This window comes from Sinocyclocheilus grahami, unplaced genomic scaffold (assembly GCF_001515645.1).
Source record: "Sinocyclocheilus grahami isolate Dianchi unplaced genomic scaffold, SAMN03320097.WGS_v1.1 scaffold17.1, whole genome shotgun sequence".
NCBI lineage: Eukaryota > Metazoa > Chordata > Actinopteri > Cypriniformes > Cyprinidae > Sinocyclocheilus > Sinocyclocheilus grahami.
In genome coordinates, this window is record NW_015505196.1 from 1,970,648 (window position 1) to 1,989,616 (window position 18,969).

At 36.5% G+C, this 18,969-nt stretch overlaps 1 protein-coding gene across 1 annotated transcript; it reads left to right on the plus strand.

Moving 5' to 3' along the window:
• The first annotated feature begins 3,399 nt into the window (after nt 1-3,399).
• On the plus strand, nt 3,400-18,702 carry wdr17 (WD repeat domain 17). The gene is made up of 28 exons (XM_016232194.1): nt 3,400-3,580; nt 3,743-3,973; nt 4,567-4,818; nt 5,035-5,157; nt 5,837-6,024; nt 7,190-7,358; nt 7,484-7,572; nt 7,760-7,842; nt 7,962-8,048; nt 8,179-8,343; nt 9,221-9,423; nt 9,703-9,852; nt 9,937-10,067; nt 10,146-10,271; nt 10,373-10,528; nt 11,980-12,044; nt 12,120-12,252; nt 12,373-12,464; nt 12,543-12,642; nt 13,273-13,412; nt 13,670-13,690; nt 14,761-14,872; nt 15,062-15,203; nt 15,974-16,076; nt 16,197-16,298; nt 16,392-16,487; nt 16,836-17,019; nt 17,099-18,702. Exons 1-28 carry the CDS (start codon nt 3,436-3,438, stop codon nt 17,216-17,218), a joined length of 3,708 nt encoding a protein of 1,235 aa, XP_016087680.1. The 5' UTR covers nt 3,400-3,435; the 3' UTR covers nt 17,219-18,702.
• Nucleotides 18,703-18,969: the final 267 nt, after the last annotated feature.

The window sequence follows — 18,969 nt, forward strand, 5'->3', positions numbered from 1 at the left end:
CAAAGCACTTGAACTTGTAATTACACCTGTCAAAACAAGCCACTTAAAGGGATACTCCACCCCAATATTTATTCTGTGTCAGCCATGCTGCACGGATGCGCTGTTTTCGTTCAAATCAAAGCGTTAATACACGTAGAAAACATATCCTTGTGTCGCGGCTGACACAGAATAGCATACGCTTGCGTTCAGCGGATATTCTCCAAAATGGCGCTACAGTGATGTGGAGAGACACAGAGGAGACGAATTGTTGAATAAAGTCGTTATTTTTGTTTTCTTTGCGTACAAAAAGTATTCTCGTCGCTTCATAATGTTACGGTTGAACCACTGATGGCAGATGAACTATTCTGACGATGTCTTTCATACTTTTCTGGACCTTGACAGTGTAATTTACTTGGCAGTCAATCGGACAGTCACAAGCCTCCCGGTTTTCATCCAAAATATCTTAAATTGTGTTCCGAAGACGAACGAAGATTTTAGGGGTTTGGAACGACATGGGGGTAAGTAATTAATGACAAAATTTTCATTTTGGGGTGGAGCATCCCTTTTAAGAGAGGCCATTTTGACATTTGCATTTTGGTTTAAATGGAAGCCCTTTAAAATAGTTTAAATTGGGCTTATTTGTTATGTCATTTGGAACAAAATGCCCTGCTGTGTGTGCACTGTGGGCTGTGTGAGTTTGTGCATGTGTTACATGTACGTGTCATGCTGGACAGTTAAGAGGACATGTTAATCATGATGAGCAAAAGAATAAACACCTTCAAGAAGGCTGCGCAGGGGTGAGATGAGATTTGTGGTTGCTCGTATGTCAGGGAGGGGGTAAGTGAGGGAGTTTAAATGAAGGGATCTTGCTGTTGCCTGGCTACCGGCGGGAGCTGTTCCATCACTCTCGTCTCCAGCCACCTCTCCCACACGAGCAGCCTGCACCAGTCAATGAGCATGTTCTCTTCCTCTATTCCTCTACCCCCATTTCTCCATACACATGCACTCGCGCTGTGGGCAACAGTCGCACACAGACTATTGAAGCGGCTCTTTTTCTTGTAGTCGCTAACACAGAGCCCCATTCAGCTTTGCTTCTGTCAAGGCGAGACGATAGCAGACATGGAAAGCCTGTGCTGGTTCAGCAGATATCACAATGAACCAAAGGTAGGAGCTGCGTGATGATTTTTCTGGTATAGCTTTATCCCTTCAAATGTAAAGAAGAGAAAGGGGAATGACAGAGACAGTGATGAGGGTTGTTTTCACCAGTGTCACCCTAAGCGCCCGCTCTCACAAGACGTGCACTTGCGTTCAAAAACAGCTAGACGCAGATCAAGAGGACTGCAGGTGTCTTGAGACATGCATGTGAAAGTTGAACACGAATGGGCCCAAATGGAGCTTAGGAGCAACAGAGTGAGTTCTGGTATTATTAGGTCTGACTATTTCACACAATTACAAATCATTTTGTTTTTTCAGTCTTAAAATGTAGCTTATTGTGAGCTGCTGTTTAAATATTACAATCAGATTAATGTTATTTTGCTACGTAATGGTAGTAGTGACAGATCTTTTCTTCCTTATTGTGATATACATCTGAGTGAAATGGATTATCCAAACAGAAAAAAAATGTAGGGCGGGGACTTGGTTCTATTCATTGATTGTTGATTGGATTGGAAGGGCTTAATGATTGGAGAAGTCCAGCATACATCACCAGAGGATCGAGTTATTTGAACATAGGGACGTCATCTTTGCTGAATTCATCTCTTTATAATGGTCAGAGCTGATGGTGTTAAATGCCCAAATTAATATTTATTTCTTTAATATAACATCAGTGATATGTGACAGAGGTATGTATAGTTAGAATGCAAAGTAGGATAAAAGTATGTGCTAATGTTGTTGCTCCAGCTCTCTAATATGTCAGTGTACAAATTCCTCGCTTCATTTTGTTCACTCTTTCCTGATATAGCCTAGTGCACTCAACTATCATGCACTATATAGGTAATGAGTGAACAAGTGAGCGATTTCAGACAGAGCAACACAGTCAAAAACAAGGGTTGATTCCTGTGCTGGAGTTGACCCTGACCCTGACACCGACTATTCAGAATTGGGGAATCAACTATTTTGGAGTCCCTAACTTTAATGTCTGTTTTTGCAACCCCACACTTGTGTTTTTTATTTGATTGCTGAGACCAATGGACATGTCACAGATCTTCATTGGTGTTACTGGCATCTCTTCGTCCAGGTAAAGATGTCTCAGGTGAAGCAGGTTGGCCTGTTGGATGTGATTCTTTCTTCTGTGGAGCACAAAATAAAGTATTCTGAAGAATGTTGGTAACCAAATAATTTTGTTGGTGAACAAACTATTTTGTTGGTGGCCCTGTGCCTGAATATACCAACTTAATACTATATATATAGTATGTCCGAATTCATATAGATTCAAAAGTGAGCATCCAGTGGACACTTTACTATTCCATGAGGCCACGACAGAGGATTTCACATGACAGTGACAGCATAGAGGATAGTATAGTATTGCATTCATTCTATATAGAACATACTTTTTTTGTGGTCACAAAGTAAGTTTTAAACCGAATGTTGTATCTACTATGCAATTTCGGAGGCTGCCACAGAGGAAGAAAGAAAGTCATACAGGTTTGGACTAACATGAGGATGATTAAATGGACAGAATTTTCATTTTTGGCTGAATCTGTTTATTACAAAATACTCAAATCTAACGTGACATCAACATACTGCAATGTGCACAAGACTAACATGCAAAATAACTTGCAGTTCTTTTAATTATATTACTTTAGGCTCAAAGAATCAGAAGCATGTACTGCGTCCCGAGTCATTAGAAGGCACAGATGAAGAGGACCCCATCACAGCTCTAGAGTGGGACCCTCTCAGCACAGACTACCTGCTGGTGGCCAACATGCACAATGGCATCAGACTGCTGGACTAGAAGCTCAAACATGTTTGCTTGACACGCGAGAACCATGGTCTGTTATTGAGTGTCAAGCAAGTATGGTTGAACTTTCTTTTACCATATTTTATGTGATTTATTTATGTGCAATGATCAATGTTTATTTGTGAATTAAAACCTAAATTAATCATTTATATTACTTCATACAGTATAAAGCAATTGTGTTTTTTCGATAAACTTAGGGTAAACTTGTGTTTATCAAACCTCTCAATTCATATAAATGACTTTTACAATGCCTTTATGAACATTCTGAAGTTTTGGTGGAATTCACTTTTAATGGAGGGACAGAAATCTCTCACGTTCCATTAAAAATATTCTTATTTGAATTTTCATTTTTGGGTGAACCTTTTAACAACCTACAATTATAGTCTAATTTGACTTGATTTTTGAATTCAGAATTATTTATTTTTTTGAGTGGTATTGATTGAAGTTTGTCCTTCTAGCTTGATCACAGATATAATGAGTTTAAGCTGCGCGCAATCATGTCTGAACACAAGAAGACAATCACAGCTATATCGTGGTGTCCACAAAACCCTGAGGTGTTTGCCAGTGCTAGCGCTGATAACCTGCTCATCATCTGGAATGTAGCTGAGCAGAAGGCAGTTACACGGCTTGACAACACGAAAGGTACCGACACACTTACAGTAGTATCCAAAGAAATGCAGACCACTTCATGGCACATATTCCACCTGACAGCATGTGTCCTCCAAGACATCACACAAAATGACTGTTTCTGTTTGTGATTGGTTTATGTGAGGTCTTAAACTTGCCTAAATGGGTGTTTTTCAGGTATCCCAGCTTCTCTAAGCTGGTGCTGGAATGCAGGTGATAGCGTTGCGTTCGTATCCCACCGGGGTCCTCTGTATATATGGACCATCTCTGGGCCAGACTCAGGAGTCGCTGTGCACAAGGAGGCTCACAGTTTCCTCTCGGATATCTGCCTATTCCGCTGGCATCCACTGAAGAAGGGAAAAGTGGTATTTGGACACACTGATGGAAGTCTGTCCATCTTTCAACCAGGTAGCATGACTGCTCTTGTTGGTTCATGTTTGTTAATACTAAAAACATGTTGTTCCAAACCTTTGTGATTTTTTCTTCTGTGGAGCACAAAATAAAGTATTCTGAAGAATGTTGGTAACCAAATAATTTTGTTGGTGACCAAACAATTTTGTTGGTGGCCCTGTGCCTGAATATGCCAACTTAATACTATATATATAGTATGTCCAAATTCATATAGATTCAAAAGTGAGCATCCAGTGGACACTTTACTATTCCATGAGGCCACGACAGATGATTTCACATGACAGTGACAGCATAGAGGATAGTATAGTATTGCATTCATTCTATATAGAACATACTTTTTTTGTGGTCACAAAGTAAGTTTTAAACCGAATGTTGTATCTACTATGCAATTTCGGAGGCAGCCACAGAGGAAGAAAGAAAGTCATACAGGTTTGGACTAACATGAGGATGATTAAATGGACTTAATTTTCATTTTTGGCTGAATCTGTTTATTACAAAATACTAAAATCTAACGTGACATCAACATACTGCAATGTGCACAAGACTAACATGCAAAATAACTTGCAGTTCTTTTAATTATATTACTTTAGGCTCAAAGAATCAGAAGCATGTACTGCGTCCCGAGTCATTAGAAGGCACAGATGAAGAGGACCCCATCACAGCTCTAGAGTGGGACCCTCTCAGCACAGACTACCTGCTGGTGGCCAACATGCACAATGGCATCAGACTGCTGGACTCTGAATCTCTATCCTGCATCACAACCTTTAGTTTCCCCAGTGCTGCTGCCTCTGTGCAATGCCTGGCCTGGGTGCCCAGTGCCCCTGGCATGTTTATCACAGGGGGTAAGATAAATACGCACAGAAGGGCCAGTGGGAAATAGTAGTTTTTAGTTTAAGAGGCCAGCTTTGATCTGATTTTAGAAGTCTCATTTAATTATTAGTTACATTTACATTTTAACGTAAAACAGAAAGGGGAGTAGTTTGAAATGGAACACTTAATAACATATTTGCATAGCTGCATCACTAAAAATGCTTATTTTATTAAATTGAATTCTCAAGATTCTCAAGTTGGCGTGCTGAGAATATGGAACGTATCAAGAGCGACACCTCTGGATAACTTCAAACTGAAGAAAACCGGCTTCCATGCACTTCATGTTTTAAATTCCCCACCAGCGAAGAAATGTACGTGTTTTCATGTTTACCATTTATCACTTCTGTATACTGTGTTTGAGTACCTCATCACAATAATCTGTTTACATGCACCTTCTTAATGGATTATAATGAGAAAAAAACAATACTTCGATCAAATTTATGCAAATACGCTCATAGTCACAGTAAGCATAATCATAGTAAAATATGTGGTGTATGCAGATTTTAATCACAATAAACAGGTATGTAAACATTTATTTCCGCTTTGACCAAAGAGCACGTTCTTGGATGTACACGGATGGTTTGTGTTGTTCACTCAACTCCATGAATGAACTCCATGTCGGAGTTGCAGAAGTTTTCCCTCCACTCCGAATCACTATACTCTGGTATTGGCATTGCTATCACATTTAATCTTCATCACGGTGCCAAATAACCATTCATTATGTCCTTAGAAATGTGTTTTGCATTTGACTTAAGTAGGTTAAAACAGTGGCCAGTAACACACCTACAGTACTGTATGTGAGTTTACCAAAATAACCACAATTCTTAGCAAATAATCAGAATAATGTAAATTGCATGTAAACCGGAGTGCAGAGGTTTGCTAATGTCATGTAAACCCCTTAATGTGATTAAGTCCTTACTCTGATTATTTGAAATAAGCTGATTATTGGTGCACATGTAAACATAGTCAGTGTTGTCATCTCTCTTTTAGCCTTTAGCACGAATTCCCCTTCCAAGAATCACTACACCTCCTCCACTAGTGAGGCTGTGCCTCCACCTACTCTTTCACAGAACCAGGCTTTCTCCCTCCCACCCGGCCACGCTGTCTGCTGTTTCATGGATGGGGGGGTTGGACTATATGATATGGGCACCAAAAAGTGGGACTTCCTTCGGGATCTGGTAGGAAAAGTGACATGTTGTTACCTGTGGGCTAACATATATTGAAAAACCTTAAAATGATTATTATAGTTTTTATATTTAATATCATGAAAGTACTCTATACTTAAAAAAGACAGGGAATTTTTTTAGGTTATATTGTAATTATACAGTGAATGCATTGATGCAAGCACCTAAAGCTTAAAATTATGTTTTTATATTAGTCATATTGCTGTTGAAGAGGTACCCTTCAGTCCTAGCGATTTTAAAGGTCACCTGATCAATTCAGCAAATATACATTTTATTTTCTCAACAAACAGCTCTTTTAGTTGCCTTGATTTTTATTAATGACAAAGAAAATGCAACAAAACCTTTTCACCCCATGGTTAAGTAAGGAATAATTGACCACTGAATTGTCATAAATTAATGCACACCTGAGGTGATAATGCGCCCACAACACAAAGCAAAATGTGCAGACTTCGGGTGTGCATTCATTTTCTGAAGTGGTCCTGCATTCATTTTTAGTCATCAGTCTGAACACAGTTGTTTTGTTTATAGCACTAATATCACATGTACTGATGGTTATTTCAGGACATGTGCAGAACTACTTCCTTGCGCCACTGATTAAGCATCCTGTGTCTGACTCACATTTTAACTGCCACATACATGACCACATATTTTTACTGTATTTCAATTCAGTTTCAAGTTTGTCAGCGAATCAGAATAATAATCAGAACCAGAACTGTTAATTTATTATTGTTTATTTACTATTATATTAGTTATCATATTTTTTAAAAATATTATTAATTAGCATTTATTTTTATATTTTTGGCTTAAATTTTTGTTTAAATTTGGGTAATTTTGTGTTTTATTAATTCGTTTTTTTTATATTTCCATTTAGCTTTAATTTATTTTTATTTCCGTTTTAGTTTTAGAAATTTAGCTTTAACTTAAATTGATTTTATTTCAGTTCGTTTCCAAGGCAACCTTTTTAATGTTCAACATTTCATGTTTTTCATTTAATATTTATGTTTTATTTCATCTTAATTTCAATTAATGAACCCAATTTTTAATGATTTTAGTTTTAGCTAACAATAACAACACTGGCAAGAATTCCATCATAATGATTATACAAATATAATTCAAACATGAAAGGTTTTATGACTTAAAGACATTCTTTTTGTCGCAGGGTCATGTTGAAACTATCTTTGACTGCAAATTCAAGCCAGATGATCCAAACCTTCTAGCTACAGCTTCATTTGATGGGACGATAAAAGTCTGGGATATAAACACATTAACTGCTGTGTACACATCTCCGGGCAATGAGGGGGTGGTTTATTCTCTGTCATGGGCCCCTGGTAAGAATGATACACAATATTAGAACAGACCATGTTATCACTGAAGTTTTAGACAGGTTTTGTTTTTTGTGGCTATTTAGTAAACTTATTTCTTCATTTCTGTTTTTCACTGTAACCCGAAGGAGATTTGAACTGCATAGCAGGAGCCACATCAAGGAATGGCGCCTTCATTTGGGATGTGAAAAAGGGGAAAATGATCACAAGATTTAATGAGGCAAGCACTGAACTTTTTTATTGATTTTGATTTATCCAGAATTCTCACAGTTACTAATTATTCAAAATGGATAACTCTAAATTAGATTTTATGAGATTTTATTTAAATTTCTATTGTTGTTTTAATTTTGATTGCACAATCTTCAGAGTTAGCCTGGGTCTTTATTTTGACTGAAATTGTGTTGCAGCATGGGAAGAATGGTATTTTCTGTGTTGCATGGAGCCATAAAGATTCCAAAAGAATAGCCACGTGCAGTGGAGATGGATTTTGGTGAGTCTGTTTACCTTTTGAATAACATTCTCTCAAGTTTCCACTTAGTCCATAAATGCTATGAAGTCATATTATCCTCACTGACATGACATTCTGACTTTTTTTTAAATTGATTTCAGCATAATTCGAACCCTTGATGGCAAAGTGTTGCACAAATATAAACATCCAGCAGCAGTGTTTGGCTGTGACTGGAGTCAAAATAACAAGTATGTGTATTAATCAAATACATACACAGATGTCAGAACTTTTTACCAGTATTATTTTCTCTTGTTATCACAATTATAATACACTGTGTGTCTGTCTCTCTCTCACACTCTCTCTCTTGCACTCACACAGAGATATGATTGCCACTGGCTGTGAAGACAAGAATGTTCGAGTCTATTACTTGGCCACCAGTTCAGATCAGCCACTAAAAGTCTTTACAGGTCACACGGCCAAAGTATTCCATGTGCGTTGGTCACCTCTCAGAGAGGGCATACTGTGCAGCGGCTCAGATGATGGGTAATAGTTCAATTAAATCTTAATTTGCACTCTAATATAGGCTACACTACACACTGGGTCAGTACATTTTTTTTTTAAGAAATTAGTACTTTTATTCAGCAAGGGCATATCAAATTGATCAAAAGTGACAGTAAACACTTTTACATTATTACAAAAAATAATTTATTATTTTGACATTTTCCACAAAAATATTAAGCACAACCATTTTCAACTTTGAGTATAATACGAAATGTTTTTTTGAGCAGCAAATCATCCTGTTAGTTACAATGATTTCTGAAGGATCCTGTGACAGTGACGACTGGAGTATTATCTGCTGAAAATTCAGCTTTGATATCACATGAATAAATTACATAAAAAATATTAAAAATAGAAAACAATTAGTATAATTAACTAAAATATTATATATAAAAAATATATATATATATATATATATATATAAAAATAGTATAACTAAATGAATTATTTGTCTAAATTGATTGTTAAATAAAACAGCTTTAGTTTACAGTTTTTGCTGAAATGTGGAAAAGATAAAATATTTATTGCCTTATTGTCTTTAAATCGTAATGCTAATAAAACCTAGTATTTCACTATTTGATTTAGGGGTGCAACAAATGGTACCCATATAATTAGCTTATGAAGCCTGAAAGGAACTGCCATGTAAATCATCCTATTTTTAGCATCCAGCTATTAGAAACTTGGAATAAATGAATCAATGCTGACTGTGAATTGAGCATTTCTACAATGGCACTGGTAACTGAGATTTGTATGTGATGTTATATTCACATCAGTGACATTGTTCAAAACCGCATAAACCAAAAACTCCTGAGAGCACCTTAAACTTCCTAAATGGATGCATTTCTGTGTGCATGTCAACTAGGACTGTTCGTATCTGGGATTATACCCAAGATGCCTGCATTAACGTGCTGAGTGGCCATACAGCTCCAGTGCGGGGTCTTATGTGGAACACAGAGGTGCCGTACCTTTTGACCTCAGGGAGCTGGGACTACACCATCCGTGTCTGGGACACCAGAGATGGCACCTGTCTAGACACTGTATATGACCATGGAGCTGATGTCTATGGTAGGGTATTAAATGTATATGCTGCAGACAAAACACACAACTGTGTGATAGCTAGACAAAGTTGACTGATTTAAGTTATTTTAATGGAGGCAGGAAAAGCAGACCATTGAATAGTTAAGAAGAGACCTAAATATGTAACAGGAACACTTATTTTTGTCCAAGGGCTGTCTTTTAGTAGAATTATGCATACAGTATAGGAACACTCATACATAATTTTGTGTCATTCCAAGGTAATAATACATTATGTATGCATCCTTGTCAACCGTATGAAATCCCCAGGTCTGACATGTCACCCCAGCCGTCCGTTCACCATGGCTTCCTGCTCTAGAGACTCTACGGTCAGACTTTGGTCACTCACTCCTCTAATAGCTCCCTTAGTGGTCAACATCCTTACTGACCACAGCTGGGATGACATCATTGGCAACACAGGTTAAAAACATGCACATATTATATACAGTCTTGTATACGTTGGTTTTGTAAACATATTAAAACATATTTATTTCTTGAGTGTAGATCGTGCTATGGTCCCTGGAGCTCCTCCTCTCCTGTGTGGAAAAATTTCCAAAGATATCAAACAGGAGCTGGATAAACTCTCAAGTGACGTGCGCATGAAGAAGCTCCGATGGTTCTCTGAGTGTTTCTCAGTGAGTGAATCTCAACACAGAACTATCATGGGCCTTTTTTGGAGTATAAATAATAGGTTATTTGTTCTGTCTTTTTAGCCACCAGGTGGGAGTCATAACCTTTGGGATCTGGTTGCTGTAATCAACGGACAGGATGATAGTCTTCTTCCACAGAACTATGGGCAAGGCATCATGCACATGAAACATCTGGTCCGCTTCAAAACTGTGAGTGTATGAATAGTGATGTAATTTTTATGTGAAGAATAAGGTGGATAGTATTTTAAATTAAGTTCTTGTCAGTTTCACTGTATGTGTCTTTTCTGTAGTCTGAAGCACAAGAGCTGACTATAGTAAAGATGTCAAAGTTTGGGGGTGGTATTGGAGCACCTAGTAAAGAGGAAAGGCTCAAGAATGCAGCAGAAATCCATATCAGACTGGGTCAAATCCAGAGATACTGTGAGCTTATGGTGGAACTGGGAGAGGTAAAGATTTCAAAGCCATTAAATGATTTTTTAAATTCATTACATCAATATGCTGCTTAAGTAATCAATTTAATAGCATATCGATATTTGTTGATTTAATTATGGATTAATTATGTTTAATGTGTTATTTCAGTGTCTTTTTAATGTAATTAATCAGAAACATGGTAAACTGACAGCCCTAATAGAGTCATAGTTTTACACTACACTCTTAAAAATAAAGGTGCTTCATAAGTTTCTTCAAGCGATGCCATAGAATGCCACTGATTCTTTAAAGAACCATCTCTTTCTTACCTTTTTATAATCTGAAGAACATTCTTTCGCCACAAAGAACCTTTTGTGAAACAGAAAGGTTCTTCAGATGTTAAAGGTTCTTTATGGAACCATTTAGACGAAAAGGTTCTTCTATGGCATCGTGAAGCACCTTTATTTTTAAGAGTGTACCATTCAAAAGTTTGGGGTCGGTAAGATTTTTTTATGATTTTTTTTTTTATCTTTCAAGGCTGTCTTCCTCACATCTGCATTATTTGATCAAAAATACAATAAAAACAGTAATATTGTGAATTATTTTTACAATTTGAATTTTTTTCTGTGTTAATATATTTTAAAATGTACTTTATTCCTGTGATGGCAAAGCTTGTCATGGTCGATTGCAGCAAAGATGAGAAGAGCAGGATCTATGCGCAGCAGTTAATTTATTAAAAGCACACTCAGAATACTCAGGCATCATTTGAGCAGATGCAACAGAGCAACCGGTATTCACAGATAAGATCAGACCATGAACAGAACAAACATATATGTACACAATAGCAAACTAATCAATGAAACAAGACACATGTACATGAAATCAATCACACTGAATTACCAAGGCTTTATTCCTGTGATGGCAAAGCTTGTCATGGTCGATTGCAGCAAAGATGAGAAGAGCAAGATCTATGCGCAGCAGTTAATTTATTAAAAGCACACTCAGAATACTCAGGCATCATTTGAGCAGATGCAACAGAGCAACCGGTATTCACAGATAAGATCAGACCATGAACAGAACAAACATATATGTACACAATAGCAAACTAATCAATGAAACAAGACACATGTACATGAAATCAATCACACTGAATTACCAAGGAAACAAAATTAAACACAAAAACAAAACCGAGAAACATGCAAAACCCAACCCAACTCAAAATATAGTCAAACACAGATCAAAAGTGACAAATCTGAATTTTCAGCAGTAAATACTCCAGTCTTCAATTTCAACTGCAGTAGTTTCAATATGATCATTTGCTGTTTAAGAAACATTTCTTATTATCAGTGTTGAAAACACTTCTCAGAATTCTTTGATGAATACAAACACGTTTATTTGAAAAATTAACCCTTCGTAAGATTAAAAATTATTTACTGTCATTTTATGCAGTTTAGTGCAAATAAAAGTATTAATTTCTTTATGTGTTTAGTGGGAGAAGGCTCTTTCTGTGGCCCCTGGTGTCTCCATGAAATACTGGAAAAAGCTCATGCAAAGGTATCTCATATACTCATTTGTATTTTTAAATCAGTTGTTGTGAATTAATTACCATTCATTAACTCCTTAATGCAGGAGAGCAGACCAGCTTATGCAAGAAGGCAATGATGATGTCATCCCGTATTGCATCGCCACTGGTGAGGTGAAAAAGTTGGTGAATTTCTTCACCTCTAGAGGACAGCTGAAAGAAGCTGTGCTGGTGGCTCAGGTATAGGGCACTTTTATCTTTTTACCCATTTTACAGTTGTTGTAAGACTGTGCACCCCTGTGGTGAGTGTCATGACGAACGAGGCTATACTATTAATGAGAACATGCTTTGTTTCATCAGGGTGCTTGTGAAGGCAATATCCATGGTCCTCAGATCACATCAATAAACCATGCTGCAAACTCAGACAATGACAACATAGAAAAATACTGCGGGTACGTTATACTTAATTTAGGCCACAATAAAGTATTTCACCTCTTATTTTCTTATCCACTCTCTCCTTCTTTGTCCAGGATGTTGCACAGAGTGTGTAAAGAGCTGGCAGAGTGGTATTTCCAAGATGGCCGTGCTGTGTTAGCAGCTTGCTGTCATCTAGCTGTAGACAACGCAGAAGTAAGCTCATAATACTGACAGATAGTATTGACCACCTGTAGCAATATTTAAAATCAGACAACTTCTAATAATATCATGTCAGTGTTAAAATAATTAAACAACTACAAAATATGATAAAGCCTACTGAGACAATTTAAGATTATTTTAAAGACACTTACACTACATTTCAAAGGTTAGGGTCCGTAATGATGTAAAATAAATGTACTAAATGTTCTCTATTTTAATGTTCCTGCAATGGAAATGTTGAATTTTCAGCAGCCATTACTCCAGTCTTCAGTGTCACATGATCCTTCAGAAATAATTTTAATATGCTGATTTGCTGCTCAAGAAACATTCCTTATTATTATTATCAATGTTGAAAGCAGTTGTGTTGTTGATCCGAAGAACTGCATTTATTTGAAGTAGAATTTCATATTATGAAAGTACAATTTGTTGTTACCTTTGACATTTTGATGACAAGTTGATAGGGGTGACAGGTTTTGTGAAATTTGCCCTTAAACTGACAAATATTTCTGTTTCTGTTGTTATGAAACGGGAACCTTTATCTGACTGGCTGGCAGTAAATGTTAGGTCAGTGTTATATGAGTGTTTAGGTTAGAATAAAATTGTGTTTTTATCTCCTTGTGTCAGCTGGCTATGGCATCTCTGATCAGAGGCAATGAGCTGGAGCTGGCAGTGTGTGTAGGCACAGTCCTGGGAGAATCAGCCAGTAAAGCCACCCACTACGTTCTGGAGCTCTTGGCCAGGAAATACATGACCACTGCCACCTGGTAAGAATAAAACTGATCCGTGAGATCAGTGCATCTTTTCTTAAAGTCAAGTCTGAAAAAGGGAACCAGGTTTTTGTTCAAAATTTTAGAAGACCACAAATGTCACATTAAATCATATTTCCTCTGAAATAGTTTGCACACTTTCCTCTAAATGCAACCAATGTCTTATCATCAGTCATGTACAGAAGTGTTGACATGATTTTGATAGTCATCCCTACTGCACACCTGTCATATTTTTCATTTCCATTTCTCTCTAGCTTTCCATCTGTGGCATACAGGTATTTTCTCTGCCCCCCTTGTGTCACTAAGTGTTGATTTTGTTACATGTACATTAGGTTTATATGCTTAAATGCTTATTCATAATAGATTATCTTTCTTAATACTATAAATCATAATTGACTGAGTTGGAATGCCCCATAAGGTTTTCATTCAACTTGAAACTACACATTTTTAATACAACTAATTGTTGACATACTTTATACATAGGTAGCATTTTAAAAAGAATAGTTCTCCCTCCTGTCATCATTTACTTACAAGCATGTTGTTCCTAAACTCTGACTTTTTTCTTTTATGGAATGCAAAAAGTGGACAGTATTTTGTTTAAATTTTTCAATTTAAAATAAAAGTGTAAGAGGACAGGGACTGTTGAGCTTCAGAAGAAATGCAGAATGAAGTATACAATGTCTTTGATGATTAGCAGTGAATAATATCTTAAATTGCTCTTCACAGTCATCATACACTACCATTCAAAAGTTTAGGGTTGGTGGAATTTTTTATTTATTATGTCTCTTATGCTGGCCAAGGTTGTATTTATTTGATCAAAACATTAAATAAAATAAAGTAAAAATCATTAAAAACAAAATATTATTATGATTTTAAATAACTTAAATTATATATTTTATTGTATTTATTTATTTGTTTATTTTTTTTGTCATGGCAAAGCTAAAATTTCAGAAGTCTACATTGTCATATAATCCTTCCAAGATCATTCATCCAACATTTCTTATCAAGTAAGATTTTTTGTAACATGTAAAAGTCTGTACTGTCACTTCTGATTGATGCATTTACATCCTTGCCAAAAAATAAATAAATAAAATATTATTGCCCCTAAACAATAGGTAGTGAATATATTCATTTTCAGTGTATGTGTAGTGTATATATTCTAGTGTATGTATTCATTGTTATGATGCTTCTTGAAAGCCCTCATTTAGTTTATAATATTCGATTAGTTTGTAATATATTACATTAAAATATTAAAAAACTCACTTTTTGTATTCCACAGAATGAATGGCATGTCCACTTTTTCCCTGTGCTTAACTCATGTTGCATTGGGTCTTCTACTCCCTAGGGATCTTGCAGCCAGATTACTTCAGATGATCCCTGATAACGAGATATTGTTAGCCAAACTGTGTGCCTTCTACCCTGGCAGCTCAGCTGAAATCAATGACCTACACGAAAAGGTAGCTACTTCATTCATACTCCCCAATGTTCACCATTAACCCAGTAAAAATTATTCATGCATTGATTGTGAAAAACCAAACAAGAATCCATAGTGTTTATTATTTGAAGTGAAAATGGTATATTCTGCAAAGGCAGACATTTATTTAACTATAATATTTGATAATAATTAATTACATTTTTTTTTTCAGTGTGGTCTACCGACTTTAGAGGAATGTAAAGAACTTGCTGAAAGTGCACATGCTGAGGGTAAAGTATTACCAGCGGTAAAGTATTACCTCCTGAGCCCAGAACCAGAAAAAGCTCTTCCCATTGGGATCACATATGTCAAAGGTGAGTGTCTTAGACACAGAGAAAATGTATCTGTGTCTAACTTATTCAACTTCATATTTCATTACAGTGCTCTTTCCAGAACATGTTCGTTTTACAGACTATGCATACTTAGTGTAGCATACTGCATACTTACATTTTGTCAAACTCTATTTTAAAGGTTGACTGAACTATCGAATGTAGAAAAATTAGACATTACTTTAAAAAAGCAATGCAATAAAGGCAATTTAGTACGAGCAACTAACTTGTTGCAAGTGTTAAGGTTCAAGTCACCATTAGAGTGATTAGTGTTCTTGTCATTGAAGTTTCTTCCATTTCACGTGTGAGTATATACAACTTGTATTGGTCTATATAAGTGATTCTATAAAACTTTTCAGTTTATTACACAAACTGAAACACAAGTTAGACAAACTAAGAAAGTTCTCATAATAACTATTATGTAATGTTAGTCAGCTTAACTTAATCTTAGACCCATAAGTACAAAAAAAAAAGAATGATTAGTTTTGAATTTCTAGAACACATTATATTATACCAACTTTAATTAAGTTGATGCAACATTTTCCATAAGTTGAATATACTTAAAAAGTCCTAAAGCTGGTTGCCTCAAGGTTCCCTGGTTTCCTTTTTACAGTGTAGACCTTCTACAGTACATAAAACAATAAACAATTCATGATGACAACACAAGATTGTGTTATCCGAATGCACAACTGATGCCTTGATGAAAAGGTCTTAATACAGCCAACAATAGATTACTGACTCTCTTCCCTCAATAGAGCAGCTGAGCTCTCCTGACTGGACGATGGACTCTGTGTACCACATCCTAGACCTGCTGAGCTACATCAGAACAGACCGTCTTATTCTTCCAAAGTGTAGTGAGTAAGTCAGTGACCTTCCCTCAAAAACACCTGTTGATGATGTCATTTATAGCAGCTTTCATTCTATGGTCATCTCACTATCTCTCTCTCTCTCTCTCTCTCTCTCTGTGTCTTTGGCTAGAGAACGCAATGAGTTGCTTATTCTCTGTGGGTATATTGGTGCACTATTTGCCATTGGGAGACAGTATTCAAGTATAGTGCCAGCACTGTATGAATACACAAGGTACGTTGCCTGTTGGATGTATATTAAGTTACTCAATTAATGGTGTAAATATCGCAATTAATGTCTTTCTCTCTCTCTATCTTTCTCCCTCAGTCAGCTGCTGAAGAGGAGAGAGGTGGTTGTGCCACTGCAGATAGAGCAGCTGTCTGTAGAGTTGGAGGCCTGGAGAGCCTGCACATATTCCCTCAAGTCTGTACCAAAATACATTACTGTAATTCACAATTCACAACGGCTTTGTTTCAAAGTCAGTATTTTAAAGCGTTGTACGCTATTCCAAACAGTATGCAAAGTTATGCTGCCTTAACAGATATCTTATTTTAGACCATTTCCAAGTGTTGATCATGGAAAATGCACTCCTAGAATGCACTGCGGTTAGGGCACTGCCCTTAACACTTCTGCCATGTTGAAAATCCTTTACCTAATTTGGTGTTCTCTGTCAAAAATGGCCAGCTGATTAAATTGCTTGTAAATCTCTCATTATGCAATTGTATCATGAAATACTGGATTGAGTCTTTTTGTCTCTCTACACATACACAGAGTGGCAGATGATGCATTGTACAATCCACCATCTGAGGCCCAGAAAAGGGAGTACAGCCAGCTGTTGAGTCGGATGAGTGAGGAGCCTATCAAGGGCCTAGAAGGTCCCGACTATGTCACTGGCTCCAACTTGCCCAGCCACTCTGATGTCCAGATTTCCTGCTTCACTGGCCTCAGGATACAGGTGGGTTTCTTGTGGATAGTCTTGTATTAGCACTATACAAATATCACTGAACTTAAATATGCCTTTTCTTCCCTGGCAGGGTCCAGCATTCTTCCTGGAAGATGGCAAATCAGCCATTTCACTAAATGATGCCCTGATGTGGGCGAAAGTAAACCCTTTCTCTCCGTTGGGGACGGGTATACGCCTCAACCCCTTCTGAGCACAAATACAACAAATGTGAGCAGTATTCTTGCTAGTCTGGCTCTGGAAAGGCGACAAGGCATCCATTTTCTCTCCGAAAGATTGATGTATTTCATAAAACAAAAGAAAGTCAAATTGTGTTCAAATCAACATTATTTGAGGCTTTACCGTTCCATGCTGTGCTTACTTCATTCAGGATTGTAGCTTATATGCAAACAATCAGCAAAAGCAAGAGTGCTGCTGTAGTGAACATACAGTACACAAGGCCAACAGCACAAATGCGATGATATTTCTTTTATACAACAGTTCAGTAAACAAGAAATCAATATAAAGTAATGCAAGTTCTTTTGTTTCAAAAAAAGGCAAATGCATTTTGACAAGCAACTAGACACTGATGCACTAACATAGGCAAGCAGAAGGATATGAACAGTAAATATCTTCTCTTCACGCACAAGAACATGTTAATTTGATACAGGCCAACCAAATTAGAGCGCCACAACTAACTGTTGTATAAAGAGAGATTTATGCTGGATACAGTAATGAATGTTACATATGAAGCAGGATATGTAATGCCTTTCTTCCTTATCTTAAAACATAAGCGGGTTCAGGGATTCGGGTTTAGGTGTCACGTTCAGGTCTTAGGGTTGAGATCTGTAGCCCAAAGATTGTAATTCTAGGTGGTACTGTCACTGATATTATGGCGTTTGAGCATTTTCATCAAGCAGCCTGAATGTTTAGAAGATCTAGATCTTTTAATTCAAAACTTACAGGGTATTCATCTGTACATTTTTGTTTGTGCATTTGATTTCATAAGAGAGACATATTAGTTAGCTGCTTTGACATTGAAATTGTTTGCCATGTCTGTTGTCTGTTTTATATGAACTGAATATATTTACTAACTAGTGAATATACACTTATTACTTATTTTAGTAGAACCAAATACTAGAAATGAAACCTCATATTGTAACAATCACTATTTAATGTTACTTCATTTCATTCAGGAACTATTATGAATGGGTATACAGAGCAGGTCTGGGGCCAGATGTGTAATATTTATATTCATAAAGTATCGCAACACTATTTACAAATAGTTAATAGGACATTAAGTCTTGCTGTTAAATTCAAAATACTGTATGTCTAGATGAACTTAGGCAATACGTTTGAGAAACTGCACCTATAGAGTGAGGAAGCAAGACATTTCTGCTTATACATAGCTATATGTTTGGAGTGCATTTCTGAAGTTAGGAAATAAAAGACAAAAAGTGTCGTTTGTATTGGTAAAATCATCACTTGCAATGGCTGTCATACATAGCTGGGTATATGAAATGGTTTGGAGGAATTACTTTATGAAATTTTGGTTTTATGTTAGAAAATGCAGATACAGAGACTATTTTCATCAAATTACACTGTGAAATGTATTTATCTGTATATAGTTCTAGAATTTAGAATGTCTGAACTCTAAGCTCTAATGGGTGTACATAGCATATTTATATGATAATTGTTAATACGCAAAGAGGACAGTTACATGTCATATATTGATCCTGAAGTAGAGTCAGGCATTGGATTAAGCCAGGACCGGTCCAAATTCTGCATGCTTCAAGTGTCTCATCTGTTTATTTTGACTGATCGTAAACATGCAAGGCAAGATAGAAGAACAGGCAAAACTGTGTCAATGATAAACTACCTTCTTTTTGTGACTATGATTTGATAAATACTATTAAAAAGATGAAGTGTACAAGAAATCTCATGACTTTATTTTTGCATATGAGT